The following is a 19,174-nucleotide window of genomic DNA, read 5'->3' on the forward strand; positions in this document are numbered from 1 at the left end:
AACACCAAACAAGATTTAAGGTCATTCATGTATTAATGTATGCTGATAACTTTTTGTTTTTGCAGATCAATACTGATGAGTCTAGCTACTAAAAAGTGAAAATAACACAGTGTTATCAGGTATTTTTGTTTCTGCGGAGCCACATGCTTCAGCTTGTCTTAATATGGGTTTTTCAGCTAATATTGTATGCAGAAGCAGCATGGCTCAGCACAGTAAAGACGGCCCTGCATAAGCTGCGAGCTCCCTGGGGCATCTGTGTGGAGCTCAACCTGAAGGCTCGCCTTCTCTCTTTCTGCTTCTTTGTTTTGCAAATGGGGGGTAGGGAGCAATAAGATGCTGTAGAGACTCAGCTGTTCAAGGGTTCTGCTTGGCTCAGCAGTGGGGTTCAACAGAATCCATTTTTCTGCATCCGCGCCATCCTCCTCCTCTCCAATTACTGCATCTCTCAGAGCATGCAATGCCTTGATACAACTGTGCATGTGGAGTTTGCTACAGAAAAGCGATCCCAGCCGGCCACTGTTTGATGTGTCACTTCATCAGTGATTTGGAGACCACAGCTAATGGCCTCCTGAGAATGGAAAAGGTTTATTTCTGTGATGCAACTTCTTGAAATGTGGTCTTATTAGCCGAAGGCAGCAGCTCAGAAAAGAAGCCTCTCATTCTGAGGTTTTAATGTTTTCAGATTTGTTTCAGGTTGAAAAGAGACTCTTATGATAAACATACCTAAACCAGCTTGTGACTTGATTAAAAAAAAAAAGCGCCATTGCCAGTTGTTTAAATCATCTGCATTTTTAAGCAAGAGCCAAACCCACCAGTCAGCCTAATAATTTCTGCATTTAAGCGCAGTGCAAATGTTTCAGATGGATGCACGCTTGACAGTTGGCTACTTTGTGGCTCGGGCAGAGAGACGTGCCCTTCAGTGTGCAGAGATGGCTGCAGAATGTGCTCCGTACTGTACTGCATTGCAGGCAGGCGTCTTACCTTGTGAAACAACATGTGTCCTTCGCCAGGCAGGCCCCCGAGCACTCCTGCTCGGATGATCAATTTGATCCAGCTCTGTGCTGCTGTGCTGCTGGGCTGCGACTTAATCCCATAATGCTCCAGTATTTTGTTGCAATCGAGACACCCCCAATTTTTCTCCATGGGTTTCTTATTTTCATTAAAGTGAGATGAAAAATCTCATGCTTCTGTCATATACACAGCATGTAATCACCTTAAACAGTCTGTGATACAAAAATGTATCATGTAATCGTCTGTCAGAGCAAATATGGTGTAGATATCTCAGACCTGTCGCAGTTCAATAAGAGTAAACCGAGAAGTTACATGTGCAGGAACCACATGTGTTAGTATGTGGAATCAATGTGAAACTATGTCTTTGATTTATGGCTCACATTCAACTGAGAACTAAATTTTTTGCCAATCTCAAGCCAGTGGGTTCAGGCTGAAAGACACACAGCGTAATTTTGGAACACTCTAATGTATTTGTAAGTGGTTCAATCTGTGGTGGGTCTGCACCATTAGTGTCTCTCCCATTTCTCCGCCGTTTTCAAAGACGGCGGGGTACAAACAGAGTGAGACATTACCTCCGCCACTCAGGCCCCAGCATGCTGAATCGGGGCGCTATAATGACATGGCAAAGGCGAGATGCACTCCCACTGCTCCCTGGTAACTACAGAGACACGGAGGGTGGAATGTAGATTCAAGACAGCCTCTGCCTGTGTGCCCTTTAGCAGCGATTTATAGTAGGCAGGGAGATGTAGCTAATTCAGCAACATTAATCAGGCAAAGCACATTACTGTGCAAATGACCGGCCGGGGGAATGATGAGCTGACAATGTCCTGCCAGTTAGAGAGGCAGACACACCTCAGTGATCTGATAGGATGACACAGCCCGGGCCCCAAGCGGAGCAATCAGCTGAGGAAAGCCTCTCGCAGGTCTCCGTTCATTACAGACATGACCCGGATCACCAGTCCATCCATCAGCCTGTGTTTATCCAGTCACTGCCAGAGTAAATTACTTCATGAAGCTAGATAAATGACAACTGGAGGAAATGCAAAATGTCCGGATCATCATTTAACCTCTAACTCATATCCTGCTGCTTAAGTGATGTCTTCACTGCAAATATTGTCCTCGGAATATCAAAAAGGAATATTGCGGGGGATGAAACATGCATGTTATTGCTCTGAGAGACTGGTTTCATCTTTAAAGAGAAGCTTCCAAACTAAAACTTTTTGAAATGTGAATGTGAGGTAGAGTTCAGCAATCTGGGTTTTTTAAGATGGTACCAACACTTTGCTGCTTTTGAGACTGTTTAGAAATCTGCCGCTAGATCCAAATCAAGGTCAAAATAAATATGGTTATACATGCTGATTGGCTGGTGACAGCCATGGTTTTTAGACAATACATGAAGCTAAAGCCAGCAGCCAGCAAAGGTCACAAAATCCACCAGCACCTCTAAAGTTCACTAATGAACATATTATAAATTGTTTGTTTATTCTGTACAAAAACCAAAGTGTAAACACTGCAATTTGCATTTGGATAGAGCTAGGCTAGCTGTTTCGAGTCTTTGTGCTAAGCTAACCAGCTGCTGCCTGTGGCTTTATATTTACCGTACAAACTCAACGAAAACGTATTTCCTGAAATGTCGAACTTTTCCTTTAAGGCAGGATAAGAGGCTGTTTGAATTAGAGTGCGGATTGGGTCGCATTTTTCTGTCCAAGCCCAGCCCGCGTCCGACAGAGCAGTAACCGAACCCGGCCCAAGCCTGACAGGCATTAAGATATTTATGCCCGAGCCCAACACAGTTAAAATCTCATTTTTTTTCTCATAGTAACACATGTACGTTTGTTTGTGTAGAAAGCCCGCTTTCATTAAGCAGCTGTAGGAAGGCATTCGGAAATGTCAACAGATGAGCGCATCAGCGCACATGGGGCAACATGCACACGTTAACACAGGCACCTACATAATAAGCTTTTAATTTTATTAATTGAAAATGTTCAATGCCTTATCGCGCTGATGTTACCGAGCCCGACCCAAACCCGAACATCATTTCTAAATATCTGTCTGAACCCGCCCGGCGGGCTCGGTTCGGGTATCCATCCTCTAGTTGGAGGATCCATGGATCAAACCACAAAAAATATGATATCTTTGAATTAGATTATCATCATATCAGCTGTAGATGAGATGACTGATCGTTATGTGTGCGTGTTTGTGTGTGTGTGTGTGTGTGTGTGTGTGTTTAAGTGTCCTCTAGAAACCCAGAGTGTACAGGTCCTGTCACATTACAGGGACAGATGAGCTGCAGTGATGGAGCGAACGGGCTCACACGCACGTAATGGATCATTGCAGCAGGGCGAGGAGATGCAGATTCTCGCTGTGACATTTCTTTTTCTCTGTGAGCATTTCTCCGGCAAGCTGAAGGGAGGGTGTGCATGTTTGATATCTTTGCTTGTTTTATTTTTGTTTACTTTGGAGATGTATACTCCCTCCATTGTTAGATTACTACTTACTTTGCATTCTGCATCAAGCATGGAGGGCGTAGTTGACCTCTAGCACTTAAGCAGTGGATAAACATGTGTAAACATTACAGATGGCTCAACACCACTTTTCCAGATACCAGTTACACAACAGTGTCTGCTGATACTCATTTGTTTTCTTCTACTAAGATGTTTATCAGCCATAATCACATATTTGCTGTAACTAAGTATCTAAAAACGTGACGCACATGTTTAAGATACTTAAATCCAGTAAGTGGAGGTTCATAACATAATTTAAATGTCTCAGAGCTCGTTAGATTGGAGCGCCAAGATATTACACTCATGTTCGAGCTCCAAACATCAGCATTTTCCAAGGAATTGTTTCTTGGTTCTTCTAACCATCTATTCAGAGAGGAAATGTCAGTCTTTGGCTTAGACTTGGCCTCAAGACAGACTCAAGTCGCAAAAATGACGACTTGTGACTCGACTTAAGACTTGCTTGCTGCAGAGGAGACTCGACTTGGTCGCCCATAAATATTGAAAAATTCTATATTGTGTGCAGTTTTTCTGTCATGAATAAGTAATAACATCATCAGGATGTCTCCATAAACAGGATGCACACGTTCAGTTACAGCTGCTGTGATGCACATCTTACACCCAGCTCAGTATCTGAAGGAATTGTGTCTATATTAGATGATTCCTCGCATCCCAACTTACGTCTAGTGCAACGTTCAGTGCCTACGCAGGGAGTGAGGTAGATAAGGTTAGGCTGTTGGATGAATGTGTAACCAGACATGCTTGCACCCATCACATACTTTTAATTAATGCTTGTATTTTTCACCTTGACCAAGTGTTTTAGTTGCCTAACCCTGACCATACCTTAACTATGATTTATTTTCCATAACCGGAATCTTTTCCTAACCTTAGCCATACAGAGATTATAGAAGGCGTAATTGTTTTTTAAACGTTGCAGTCTAGTGTAATCCAGGGTTTTGTCACTGACTAGGCCACATTGACATCCCTGATTTTAGATTTTTGTGTTTTAAATTTTTGTTTCTGCTATCCGATCTAGTGTTTTTGCTAGTATCACAACAATACTGAGTATTTAGATGGAGCATCACTCTCCAGCTCACATACACCTACAGCAGAGCAATTCCCTTGCACAACACGACACAGACATGAAGTTAAATGGTTTAAGAGTATTTCCCCTGTGGCTGTCATGCAGAGCTGGGATGTGAACATGTTGGTGTCAGTGCTAAGGATGGGTGTGTGTGCATGTGTGTTGCAGTGGGTGACGTTGGGGTCGGGTGGTTCAGGGTTATCGGTGGTATTTGTGTCACCAGCAGACGGAGCTCGGTCGAGGTGAGATAGACGTTAACTCGGAAGAGCGCAGTCAGGCTTGGAGCCAAATGCTGTCAGCCTAATTCCAGCGAGCAGTCATGGAGGAGCAGTCGCAGCATCTGGATAGTCAAGCTCCATTAGCCTCCCTGCTCTGTTTTACACCGGCTGCCATATAGCCTTGTTGACAAATGGCAGAAGAGGTGGTGTGTGTGATATTAATCACATAACTCAGGGGACCTCCACCATGAATATCATACCCCCTTGCTCCTTGATCTTTCCCCTCGTCCCTCCCTCTTGTCTGGGCTCACTGTGAACGGTATAGCAGCAGCCTAGCTGGGATTCAGTGAGACGGCATTAGCTCTCAACCTTGGTGAAGGACTAAATGCAGCCTCAGCCTGGTGTCCTTGCTGTCACACTGCTGCTGGGAGAAGATAAGCACTCCAGCCTTTAGGACATTCAGTAGGACTCCCACCGGCCCCTTGCAGCTCTGTGAGCTGGGTAATTGCAGAAGTACTGCGAATAATTAAAAAAGTAATCGTTGCATCTGACACGTGACATGCTATAGTGGTATCTTTGATAATGAGGGCTGTCGTTTTGTGGGATTTCTTTTTTAAAACATTTTTTTCAGTATTTGCAGAAGCCGATTCTGCAGCTGATTTAATGGCTTAGCAATTATTTTGGCTTTCTTTATACTGCGGTGTCACCATGTTCACTGTTACAGCTTTAACCTTTAAAGTGCTATGTAAAAAGATGCAGATCCCAAAAAGAAGAAGTCATTTGATTTTGCTGGGAAGGTGTTTACATTTCATATGACATATTACAAGTTTCTTTTTCTTCTTCTCCTGTCACAGAAATCCAGCAGATTTTGAAGATAAACAGTGATATTGCCTCTCGTATATGTGGCACCTGGACATTTTCACTGTTACACAGAAAATATTTACCTCTAAGAAACATTCTCCGTTGTGAAATCTTGAGTCTTGCTGCGGCTCGGTGATGAATTCTTGCTTTAGCCTTTTAAAGCCATTCGCTGGCTTTTTGGCTTGTCCTTGTGAGGCCTGTAAATTGATCATAGTGATTTATTAAGTAGACAGCTATGGCTGTGTGTGTGTGTGTGTGTGTGTGTGTGTGTGTGTGTGTGTGTGTGTGTGTGTGTGTGTGTGTGTGTGTGTGTGTGTGTGTGTGTGTGTGTGTGTGTGTGTGTGTGTGTGTGTGTGTGTGTGTGTGTGTGTGTAAGAATTAGGTTTATTTACTGGGTTGAGTTGCTGAAATAAACCATGCAGTGCTATATTTCTTTCAAACACACCGAAGCATTGAATGATGAAACACACAGGGAGGCTGCGGTGGGTATTGATGTGTAATGCCCTCGGACCGAAGCCAAGACGGTGAAATGGAATGAAAGGAAAGCAGTCACTCCCCTGTTAACTCAAGGTTATACTTTACAGGAGCTATATCTGTCTGTGTTGTCAATGGTACGCTTAGTAAATGCACTCTGTGTCTGCTGCAACCATAAAAAAACATCTAAATCACATCTACCTGTTGACTTTGAAGAATGACAAAAAATTTCCTGTATTTTTTCCAAGGCCGATGCTGTATGTCAAGGCTTATCCACAAATGTCTGAGCTGGCAGGAGGCTGGAGTTTGGCAATTGCTTGTAAACACAGCCACAGAATGAGCCCTTAGCGTTTGGTACCACTGCCAGATCATAGAAGTCGCAGTGGATCATCCTTGTTAATAGGCGCTCATAATCCGCTGTGAATGTCTTATGCTGTCCCCCGAGAGGAGCGAGACTAAGGCATGTATTTGCAATCAGCGTGCATTAGGGGCTGACAGTTTAACTGCTGCCATAACTGTCATAAACCAACCCACTGTTTGCACGCTGAATGGAAGCTAAATGAAAACTGTGAAGTGTTTTGTTTTTATCTCTAACAATGGCTCTCTCTTTCTTTCTCCCCCACTGACTCTTGTCATTGCCACAGGAAGTTGAGGTTAGTGTCTCTTTTGTCTATCTCCCTTTTGACGTCTCTTTTTGGCTGTACTGTAAGGTGTTACCTGCTTTTTGACTAAGAGCTCATTTTGGCTAAAGCATCAAAATACATATAATATGTCATTGTCTAGAGAAGTGTATATGACTACAACTCAAAGGTGAAAAGCATTGTAATATAAAGACAAAGGACATTAAAAACAATTACACGTAAAACATAAATAACATCAAACGCAAACAATAAGCTTTCTAGAAAATAAGTTGAAGTACATAAAAACTAAATGAATATGGTTCATCAATGAAAATGCATTTTTCTTTTTAGACTCACAGCGATCAATTCACGCTAATAAAAATACAAAAACTATCCCCTTTACTCCTCACCCTGTGAACAGTATTTGCACATTGCCTTCGGCTATACTTGTTCAGCTTGACTTGAGAGCTCAGGCTTGGTGTCCCCCGAGCAGAATAAGACCGAGCTAAACTGAACAGACCTGATCCTCAGGGTCCTCTCTGGGCCTTGTGCCGAGTAGTAACCGCTTTATAGTTGATCCTCTCTGTCCTGACACAGAGAGAAATGGGTCAGAATGGATACAGCAGGGGGACGCTGAATTTGTATTATTGTTCCAGCACAACACAAGCTAAAAAACTTACTTAGTAAAATATTCCCTCTGCAACAGTACAGGAGGTAAGATAGTCCAAGTCTTTTTATGAGATATATTTAAGTCTTGCTATGTGCAGTTTACTTAATGTTAGAGGCTACATCTACAACAACAACAACAACAACAACAACAACAACAACAACAACTACAATAATTATAATACTTGGGTATAATACTTGAGTTTATCTAAAAATCTCCAAACTCCAAACTTTTGACAGTAACAGTATATTACAATATTAATATACTGTCAACAATCAAATAAATGTAATGCTTAAATGGATAAATAAAAAACTAAGAAAAAACTAAACTTTGGACACTACAAGGATATTTAAAGAAAGACAGACGGATAGATACCTTATTCATCCCCTTGGGATACAGATGTCTTTTTTAGTCATTTGTAATAAAGAAGACATAAGTCAGCTAGCCTGATCTCCTCAGGGTGAGGAACAGCCAGGAGGCTGCTCAATGGCTCATATGAAAACCATTCTGAAATGTAACTGTGCATCACACCTAGCAGTGCACTTAAAGGTTAAAACTGGACAGAACAAGACTACTACTTTTTAGTGTGTTGTTCAAAACATTAATCTGAAAGAAAGATAAGAGAAGCCTTTATTTATCCCCATGAGGGGAAATTAGGTGTCAGCAGCACAATAAACTGAGCAAATAAAGGACACAGCAGCATAAAGGGAAAACGTAGAACTGCAACATATATCAAAAACAGATACAAGTAAGTAAAAAAATAAATGTTTAGTTGATCAAAGAGAATTTGACTGGACATGTATGTTATTATCCTGACACCACTTAATGGAATTTTAAAAATTTTTGGAAAGTATAAATGAATGTCATCAGCAAAAGCACAACGTTTTACAGCGATAGCCATGAATGACATGCGCGAGTTGTAAATATAATCTTTTTTTGACATTGAGTCATTATTTTGTGGCTGTGTAAGCACTTGGTTACACTTCTGTTTCTAGTTTAAGTATTTATTTTAACTTAAAGATCGAAATAAAGATAAATCCTGAAGGTTTTACAATATGATAATTAACTTTTTAAAACCCATCTATTCAACATAAGAGCTGAATATATTTGAATTGCTAAAATCATACTCACATTGAAACTGTCATTCATGGTGTTTAGCAACATTTGTGTTAGCTTCCTCCATTATTTATGCTCTTCTGAATTCTCATTACGCATGGGTTCAAGAGCATCTTTCCTCCATTGTGTTGCTTAACATGAATTATTTAATCCATTAATGCAAATATATTTTCTTTCCAGGATGACTACATCAAAAACATGGAAGAGAACATGGGCTCTGATGAAAGTAAGTCTGATTTTATCTGATTAGAAAAGATTTTTATGGACACGTCAGGATCGCTGTGTGGTTTCATTTCAAGTTACGTGTGTTTTCCACTTACAGCCTGAGTGTATGCTACTGTTCTATATGCAGAGACAGTTTGCAAGACTTTTAATATTTAAATGGCTTGACTTACAGCCAGTTCTGCTGCAAAGAAAAAAAACCTGCTTAATTTCAGATTCTACCAGCATAATCAATGCTAAGTGCTGTCCGCCTTTATACATCTGCTCCACATAATGAAATAGTGTGGCGCACATTATCGAAGTGCTGCCTTTTCTTAATTGCAGCAGTTGGCTGAGGTCATACACTGTGTGGTGAGCACTGGTCTGGAGTGTCAGAGCTTGTGAGAACACAGTTTTGAATCAGGAAAGGAGAGTCTGAGCCTTCAGACGGATCCATTAGTTTGAAAATCCTGCTATAATTGCCTTTGTTGCTGAGGGCTCAACTCGGAACTCCCACCAGGCTCTCTTTACCTCCATTGGGTCTGTTTCAAGTTGGAAATAAATATCTTACCGTTAGAAAGTCAGCTGTGGAGGAGGGAGAACGACCATGTGAAAATTGTGAATATGGTTATTTCAGTCAAATGTTCTTTTGGTATATAACAGAAATTAAAAATGATATTAAAAAAACACTGAGAGAGTGCAAACGTTTCATAATCTTCCAAATTGAGTCAAAAAAAATCATAGTATCGGGGCACCTGGATAGCTCAACTGCGGCCTTTTGCTGCATGTCATTCCCCCTCTCTCTCTCCCCTTTCACATATCCAGCCGTATAATAAAGGCCTAAAATGGCAAAAAAAATAATCTTAGTATTGAGCCAAATGTTCAACAGTGTGTCTTTCCAGGGACAATATGCTGTAAACTGGTTGTAGGAGGTGTATAGCTCGCCAGAACCACTGATGATGTGAAACCTGCCTGCTGTGTCTTCTCAAACTGAGGTTTGAAGCCCAGCTGTGCTACAAACTCAGAGATTACAGAGATCATCGAACTGCCACAAGAAGACGCTGTAACCGACGCTGCTTGGTTTACCTGAGGTCCTAGGAAATAATATTGAATAATATTTGCATATGACATTGGATCACATGACTTTTATGTGAAGGAGATTGCTTCTAGTGATAAACCCACAGATCATTATCACACAGCTTCTCAGTTCCCCTAAACTCTACAGAGCATTTTAGTGTCTTTCAACTCATTGTTTTACTATTGTGGCCCGCAATTTTATTGTTTCCATTCACTCTCGCCACACTCATTAGCACCTTTTTCAGAAAAAATAACTAATGAGGAGGCAGTATTTTGTTGTATTATTCCACAATATGACTTAAAGAGAAATAATCAGTGATATTTGATAATCATAAACACAGGTAGCCTATAAATAAAAACTTGACTTATAACCCATGTATAAAAACAAGAGGTATTTTCCTAATTATTTCCCAAGAAACAAAAGAAAATAAAAAATTGAAACATTTTAAAACCTACAAATTTTTCATTTCTGGTAGCCTAAATATATGGCTGCAGTTCACCTGAACATGTGCTTGTTTCAGCGACAACAATCACACTTTATATGAACTGCAGATTAAGCTAGTCAAATGCTTACTGTTCTGGGGTGGTAATGAAGTAGGAATCATTTCACAGCTCAGGTTAAAAAGATACTATTCATACATGTTGTAGCCAATCAAGCAGGCCATTAGGGTTAGCAGTGTGTTCCTGTTGCGAGGTGAGTGTGGGAGGTTGGGTGTAGCGCCACACCCACACTGCCTCACTTGAAAGACATCGAAGACTTGCCTCAAAGGAGAAAGATGTGAGAAGAATTAGCAGAAGACGTTATCCCAGTCATGTTCATACAACAGGGGGAATAACTAATGTAGTCTCAAGAAAACGCCTCGCTTGCTGTAGTGTGGGCGATGCTCATTTGAATACCATTGATTTCATCCCCGTCCCAACTCCCACTGGGACTAATTCTGCAGAGTTAATTGATCAAGGTCCTCTTCATTGTAAATTTAACAAGACAGCAGAAACGCCGACAAGGTGTACATGCAAGCTCTGGATAGAACAAAAGACCTAATAGGAGACCTCAGACACCTCCAGTGAGCTGATTGAGACGTCAGCTCGGCTCTGCAGAGTGTTTTAAGGCCATTTCAAAACAATAAGGTGCCTACTGCTCTGATTTTGCAAAAGAGCTGGCATATTAGTCTTTGACATTTTTTATTTTAGCCGATAAATCAAACTTCTCTTATACCTTGAGAAACATGTTGACTGTGACTTTGATTATGCTTCCATTCAACAGCTTTAACAACAAATTTATTTACACATTATGTGTTATATAAAAAGAATTGGAGGTGTTGCATCCTCTCTAATTATAATGAAATAATTTCATAGCTCTATTGGAGTTACATAAAAGCTGCAGGCTGCTTTAACACAGCGACCACCAATTAAATCAAAGAACATAAAAAAAGTCTTCAAAGATGACAGTAATTGCAAATCCAGTTTAAACTAATTTACTTTCTTATGCTTTTAGTATTCATCAGAGCTAAATCTTTTCGGTTTCAGACGGGAGCTACTTTTTCTTGGCAGGTCTTCTGCGGATTTTCTTTTTCTTTTTCTTTTTTATTCCAGTTCCACTAAAGTACTATTAAATGCACATTGACAATTTAAATGCAAAACAAATTGATGAAGGCCTTTGATGCAGGATCCTGTCCAACTGCAAGCTGTCATGCATAGAGGAGAACTCAGACAGGTGAGGGAAAAAGCTGATCGCGGATGAGAAAGCAGCCATGTTATATTAGTTTTTTGATGCCGCCATAATAATAATAATCTCAGAGAGATTGCACAGAGGCGCAGTCCCATCACCTTTGTTGTCATGATTACATGCAGATTTAAGACCCATAATGGCCTTTAAAATCCAGGCCTTAAACTGAAATGTCAATGCAGCACAATGTAAACCAGCAGAGCATGCAAGGTGGAAAATACACTTGATCTTTAATGCAAACTAAATCTTGTGTTTGGATTTCATTTTCAGTATGTAGGAGTTGAAGATTACTGTGTGAGGAACGTGTTTGGTCTTCAGCTGTTACTTGGAGGCAGACTTGATATCTTAAAACACTGAACATGGGAGCAATGAGAGAGCCGCACATCTAAAACACCAAGCTGTGTTTCTGTGGCAACATACAGTAAAGCAATTAACAAGTATATTTTAAAATGAGTTTTTAGGTTGTGGATGCACATCCAAGAGCCCTAACATATGGCTCTTTATAAAGTTCTCTGTATTTTGACTAAAACCCCCTGAACTGTGAGGCGTAGAAGCAAATTTCTATCGATTCCTGGATTACTTAAAATGAATGTATCAGTAAAAGACACCACTGTTTAATTCAAAGCTGCTATAATCAACATTTTTATATTTACAAGGGACCAAATGACTGTAATGTAAATGTGAAAGGGGGCGCTCGTTGTGACAAACAGGGAACTATCACCCCTCAGCTCAAATGAGCGTTTTATCGTTTTTCAACTCATTTTTTTGATTCTCTGGCCCACAACTTGACTGTTTTACTAAAAAGGAAAGCTCTAAAAATCAACTGTCCATTGCCAATCCCACAAAAAAACTCCTGTACGCTGCCTGCTCAGCACCAAACAGCCAACAGACACAGTTGCGACTAGCTGGTGAACATAGTGGAGCATGTAGCAGCTTAAAGAACCATATTTCCTCAAGAGTTGGTGGAGACCTAGTCCTGCATTGCCATACCTATCTCCACAGCGCTGACTGTGGAGTGAAAGAAACTCTGTTTGCATTTCTTTACACCAATCACAATCATCTTGTGCGCTGCTAAGCTTCGGATGCAGCAATGGTGGTTCTGCAAAATAGTCTCAGGAAGGAACTTGTTTTGGTGGAACATTTGCACGCCGCAAAAGAAAACGCCACATACAATATTAAATGAAGTTAACTGTTCACACAGTACAGTAACCTGAGCTATTTAAATTAGCTGGATACATGGTTAAACGTAATTTGCTCTCTTACCAGTGTATTGCTGTGTGTACTTCGTCCATAGCAATCCCCACTCTGTCCCAAAATTTCCCAGTTAGATAGTAAATGCTTTATACATATTCTTTGTAAATCTTTACAGTCATTCACCGAAAGAACCAAGCAGGCCTGCCTTGTTGCACAAATCAAAATTTTCTTCAAAACTTGCCATTTTCAGCGTGTAGCTTGCTAGCTCAAAGTTTGTTGACTTTGAGAACTGTAACATACATGAGGAGAAGGTGAGGGAAATCCGGCACTTGGTTCACGTGCCAGATGGCAATTATCCTGGAAATGTACTTCCGTTAATCCAGACTAGTGGATACCAAAACTAGCTAAAGGCGAGTGAATATCAGACTTGCATTCACCAGGTGGACAGAAACACTACTCCATTTATGCTAATTGCTAGTTGCTAATGTTGCTTCGTGTTGATGTGCTTTCCATATCAATTTAAAAATTGATAACTTATCAGTGTTAAGTTTACAGCTTTGTTCAGTTATTGTAAATTTTTGCAAAACCATCGACCCCTTACACAAATTTCATCTACTCTTCACTAAATATTAGCCTGAAAAAAAAGTTATTCGGCCTTTTCTATTCCAGTTTTTCTGTTGGTCATCAAATTCTTGAAGACATAGCCATTTGGACATAAATCACAAAAACTCTTGGATTTAGTGCAATTGAAACCACACGTAGATGACATGCACATACAGTATCAACAATCCTGCAAAACTTGATGACATTTAATCTACAGGTGGATTTGCGGCAATTTAAATAGCTAGAAAATAATCCAAAATAATAATATTCCTAGAAAGGATATTCTCCAAAAATCAAGCAGAGCCATGCTATTCCTGGGCAGATATTAGATGTGCATATAATGTTTCGTCACTGAATGAGTATATTTTATCCAGATTTAGATCCACATTTTCTATTATTAAACTTACACATAAAGTAGATTGCAGAGCCTTGATACTGGTGTGTGTGCCCCCCGAGTGGTTCCTCATATATACAGCGCACGACTCACTGCACAGTCTACAATAATAAAATGGCATAGAAGAAAGTGGTAATAGTTAAAGCTATATTACACCTCTAAAAAAAAAAACATTCAGTTTTGTTCCCTGCCCCCATAATGCTTTATGGTCCATGACTGGAACTGTTGTTATCAAAATGAAATGTTAAACCTTGTACTCTGATAGAAACCACCAACAAAATACACTGTGACAATCTCTGTAAGATAAACCAGAAGAAAGCCTGAGGAAAAACCTGAGTGATGAGTTTTACTAAAGAGAACTGAAGTCTTTGTTCTCTTTATTATAAATAAATAGTCAAAATGAGATGTATGGTGACAGTTTGATGGGAATTTTGGGGAGGTTTTATGTCTAAAATCAAAAGAGAAATAGCGGTGGTATAGTCTAGATATTCTATGACAGAGCAGAATACCTGTTGGAACAGATGAAGTGAATAAAAGTCAGTGGTCCCAAAACATTTTATATTGAATGACTTTTTGTTTTATTCAGCTGTCTTTGTCTTTGAGCTTCTCTGCTGAGCCTATGTCTTGCATTTTTTATGAGATTCTAGATGAACGGATTTGTAATTCAATCTTAAGAGACGACAAAAAACAATCCCTGTGCTATCTCTCATGCTGATTTCTTTTCTTATTGATTATTTACTAGTTGTTGCCACTGATATGGGTCAAGCTTTTTAGGAGCTTCCATCTCATTTCTGTTCTAACACAGCTGTTAGCTGTTAAGTCCTGCTCCATAGCCCTTGTTTTATGAACATCAGTTGCTCATACACAGGGTTTCTTAATATATATGTGAAGATGAACAGATTTTTTTGTTGCTAATTTTGTACTGTACTTGCTTGTCATTTTGGGCACACAACCCTAGTATCCCTAGTATGTAACAACAAAAAACTGAAAAGATATACCTTCGCCAAAGCTAAACAGTCCTCTTTATTTGTTATTATTAATAATTACAAAACATTAACAAATATTTAATTTGCATCTGTATCCAGATATGCATCAAAATGCACATACATGTTATAAACATGATATTACGTATGCATTTTGGCGATATAACGAGGGTGTTAAAATAGACTCATTCCACCAAACTGTGAATACTGGGGAAATACATTTTTGTGCAATGTCACAATTATTTAGTTGTTGTTTTTTGCAAAGGTGTTGGAAACACAAAACGAAAATCCATCAAATGATGACATTTTTCCCAAGTAAGGTTTGCAAAGAACACAAATGGGGGCTAAGTCACTCAGAACCTTGTCTGAATGATGCTATGAGATACCCTGCTGTCCTAACAAACAAACCAACAGGACCAAACACGTAACTTCCATATTAAAAATGCATTGTGGAACAAAGTCTCGTGAATCACAAGCCATGTAGGAAGTGGTGCAGGACTTTGGCTCTTTGTGAACTCCAGTCACCAGCTCAGGATCATACCTGGTCCTGTAGAACAAAAACACCACAGGCACACAGCTTCACATTTTTGGATTCCGTAAGCGTTGTCATCCACTGTTCCCCCGTACCTCCCGGCTGTAGCATCAAAGTATCACCTAGTCTCTTGATTTGCAGTAAATCTGGCTGACAGCCACCTCGTCTGTTGACCGTGTAGACTACAAAGCAGCTGCTTAAAGCTGACTCAGGATTTCACAGCTTAAATATCTCTCGCCGACTGCCGCTCGCCACTCACCACTCACCACTCACCACTCACTCTTAAATTTATCTGAGCCTGTGAGTTTTCCGAGGCCTCTCCGGCAAGGCGGCAAATGGGCCGGGACGGTGTGACATCCAGTTTCGGTTAGCATTGACCACAGGCTGAGGAAGGTGAAGGACATGCCTTGGTGCTATTTCCATCTCAGTCTATCAGTGGAAAAGAGGGTGGCATTGAAGAGTTCAACTCTCCAAAGATAGAGAGGGAGATGCTGTTGAGGGAGGGAAGAGGATATAAAGAAAGGGAACGTGTCAGACAAAGATGTAGTGTGTGTGTATGTGTGTGTGTGTGTGTGTGTGTGTGAGAGAGAGAGAGAAAAAAGGCGAGACAGTGAGAGCCAGTGATAAGTTGACATGTGGGAAGTGAGATGTGACGAGCCGAGAGAAAGAGATGCTCAATCAGTGCTGTCAGGCTTTCTGGCAATCACACCCAGCCGTTGGAGACTGCAGGCAGTGCTATTGACGACAGGCTGCCTCACTAATGACAGCTAGGCTTCCATGTTTTCAGCACTCCTGACTATAAGATCAATGGACTCATTTGTGTACACCGCTAGAATATTTTTCATTACACATTTCATGATTTTTATTGCATACGACTGTGTTGAAAGGAGAGGATGAAAGACCATTTTAAAAAGGTGTAAATATACTGATTTGATTATGCAGCACATAAAATAGCTGCATTTCTCTGTATTTGTTGTTGTTGCTGCTATCAATCTGTTGAACATATGCTCTCAAAAAACAGCCAGAAGCTCTTTATTTTTCTCAAGGAGGTGACAAAAGTAGAGAAATAAAGCAAAACACCTCAACGGTGATTGATACCTCTGGTGATTTTCAGTGTTGTTGCTTTGTGCTTGCAGCCGTGGACACCACCAAGGACCCGTGCCAGAATGTGAAGTGCAGCCGCCATAAGGTGTGCATTGCTCAGGGCTACCACAGGGCCATGTGTGTGAATCGCAAGAAACTGGAGCACAGGTAGGTAGAGGCCTGAAATGGGAGGGAGGCTTGTTTTGTGTTTGCAAGACATGTTGTTGCTGTTTAGAAGATTTCTTCGTGGACAGATGTCTCTGTGGCATTGGTGTCAACAGCCATTAGCTGTGCGTAACTTAAAATCCTTTCAGTGTCTGGCTGTGAGAGCTATTGATTAAACTCCCCAACAGGGCCAGAGAGTGTCATGAGTCAGGAATTATGTCATTTCAGTTTGAACACTCATGCTGAGCAATGAGTAATTAACTATGTGGATGGAAAACTGAACAGTCTGTAGTGTCTGAACCAAGCCAATTTGAGAAACCTGATTTTTATTTTATTTTTGGCCTGACTTGAATGTTTAGATCAGATTTCTTTTTTTAATTGCACAGCATTAAATTGACTATTAAATCTTAATATACCACATTAATCACTACTGAATAATTCATGTTGACATTTAAATACCACTGAATTTAAAGAACTGAAATATTTTATATTGAAAACCATTGTCAACATTAATCATTTAGTAGTCAATAAACGTCAAACTCAGGTCTAGTTGATTTAAATCCTTATCGCCATTATTTATCCTTATACATGGCTCCACTTGAAATCCTAACAGCTAATAAGTTAATAACAGCTCCTATCAGACACAGCGGAAAGATGGAAGGACACTTAATGTCAAGGGTACATACCTTATGATTAATAAATGCTTAACTAATACAGGACTCATCGTGGATCTAATCTAATGCATCATGTATCATGAACTCCTATGGCTCAGTTTTAATTAATAATGAAGCCACTATTACTTAGTTTAATTACTTAAAACTACACGGATCGTCGGTTTGTGAACTTAAACATTTATGCCGTTAAGACAAACTAAAACTAACATGCAATCAAATCAGCTGTAAACTGATGAAAGTGGACAAAGTCTTTTCAGCACAGCGCATTTGATAATCCTCACCACCACCTTATATTTGTGCACGACATACAGTGTATTTACAATCTGATCAAACCTGATTAAAAACCAAGGCTTACGTTGTGTCCATGTCATATCATATGGACTGGAAATATGAGCAGCTGAGAGGAAAAAACACATTCATATCAGCTTATGGGGAATTACGGACAGCTACGATATCTCCCATTTGAGTCTAGGCTGCCTTTTGTTTTTACCCTAGCATCAGTGCCTCAATTGGTCCAAAAAAGGTGCCCAGTACCCTAATTCAGCAGTTCCTTGATATGATCAATACATGTGTCTTGGATATATTTATATTCACACATATATCATGTAGGGGTGACCCTAAATAGTCAATTATGCAATGATTCTTTCGAAGGCGCTTGATTCAACTGCCAATCTCACAGCTGAATCATTGCAGTGTCTGAAAATGTGGTTATCAAACAAAAGGATCATTCCATTTGCGCTATATGGGGGTGCTGAATGTCTGATTTTTTTTAATATAATTGCTTGGTTTTCCCCAATAAATCATGATATATAGCCTATTTTGGTGTAAATATCATCCCATTAATAATACTGTTAACAACAATTAAAAATGAAGGGTACTCGTGGACAAAAATCAGAAGTGCCAGAACTCAGTACTGGTGAGTACTGGCTCATTTTAGGCACTGCGTAAGCATGACACTGACATGCAGAAAACACAAAATCAGTCACCAGTTGTAAAAAAGAAAGGTGTTTAGTGACGTCCATTTTATTGTTTGTAACCAAGCAACAGTGTTCTTAAGTATCAAACCACTTGAACATGGAGTGTATTGTGTGCTTGACCTGCTTGCCATGTGGAAAATAATACTGAACTACCCATGTTGATAATAGGGCAGCTTTATAGGAGTTGGGATAGGATAACCATGACAGCTAAAGCATATAGAAAATATACTTTAACATTTTGGTCAATGTAATACTGGGATTTATAGTATTTCAAATGCTCCTTCCTTTACAAAGACCCTTTAGTTTTCAGTGTAAACCTCACTGTAAAGCATTTATCTGTTCCCTCAGCCATTCATTCCACTTTGACTGGAAAACAAATGAGCAGGGTTACAGTCTGAAAAGAATTAATGGAGTGAATTATTACTACCTGCAAAGTCTATGTGCTGCGATAGGCGTTTATCTTTTTCAATAAAGTGCTTCATTTACAGAGTCACTCTAGAGATGAGAAAGACTGTCGAATAATGGGTAATAAGCACGAACGCAACCACACTAAACCCTTCCAGCATCGTTAAGTAGCTGCCACAGAAGTCGTACTGCACAGTGTAATGCTTGTGCTCACTAGGACTAACATGAACTCAAATCACCGTGTGAGAGGAAAGCAGGCAAGAGGGATTTTACGAAGCAGTGCAAGCAAATATTAACAGGCAATGCAGACAATTTGGGTTTTATTTAACCACGAGCGTACATATCTGCCTCTGAGTTTTCTATTGCCATTCCCTCCACAGGAAAAGTAAACATTTGAAAAATTCAGCAGCAACGTGTCTCCCCAAACAGTGTCCCGTTACATCCATTGTTTGTCCAAAGCAACTCTAAGTGCATTCAAACTTGACAGGAACAGGAGCGAGATGTCATCAGAAATTAGAAGTGCATTCTTCTCAAACAATGAGCAACTAAAAGTATGTTCAGTGCTCTGGTGCAAGTGCTAGTTTTCTGTTTGTTTTTAAATAAATAAG

The 19,174-nt window shown here is 40.0% G+C and overlaps 1 protein-coding gene across 1 annotated transcript in view; it reads left to right on the forward strand.

The window, feature by feature from the left end:
- Positions 1–19,174, forward strand: part of LOC114548254 (testican-2) — a 38,063-nt gene that overhangs the window by 9,635 nt on the left and 9,254 nt on the right. The window contains exons 2-4 of the mRNA XM_028568094.1: positions 6,794–6,802; positions 8,733–8,778; positions 16,399–16,513. Of these exons, the coding sequence (XP_028423895.1) occupies positions 6,794–6,802; positions 8,733–8,778; positions 16,399–16,513 (170 nt within the window). The remainder of the gene's footprint in view (positions 1–6,793; positions 6,803–8,732; positions 8,779–16,398; positions 16,514–19,174) is intronic.

Source organism: Perca flavescens, chromosome 21 (genome assembly GCF_004354835.1).
Source record: "Perca flavescens isolate YP-PL-M2 chromosome 21, PFLA_1.0, whole genome shotgun sequence".
Taxonomy (NCBI): Eukaryota; Metazoa; Chordata; class Actinopteri; order Perciformes; family Percidae; genus Perca; species Perca flavescens.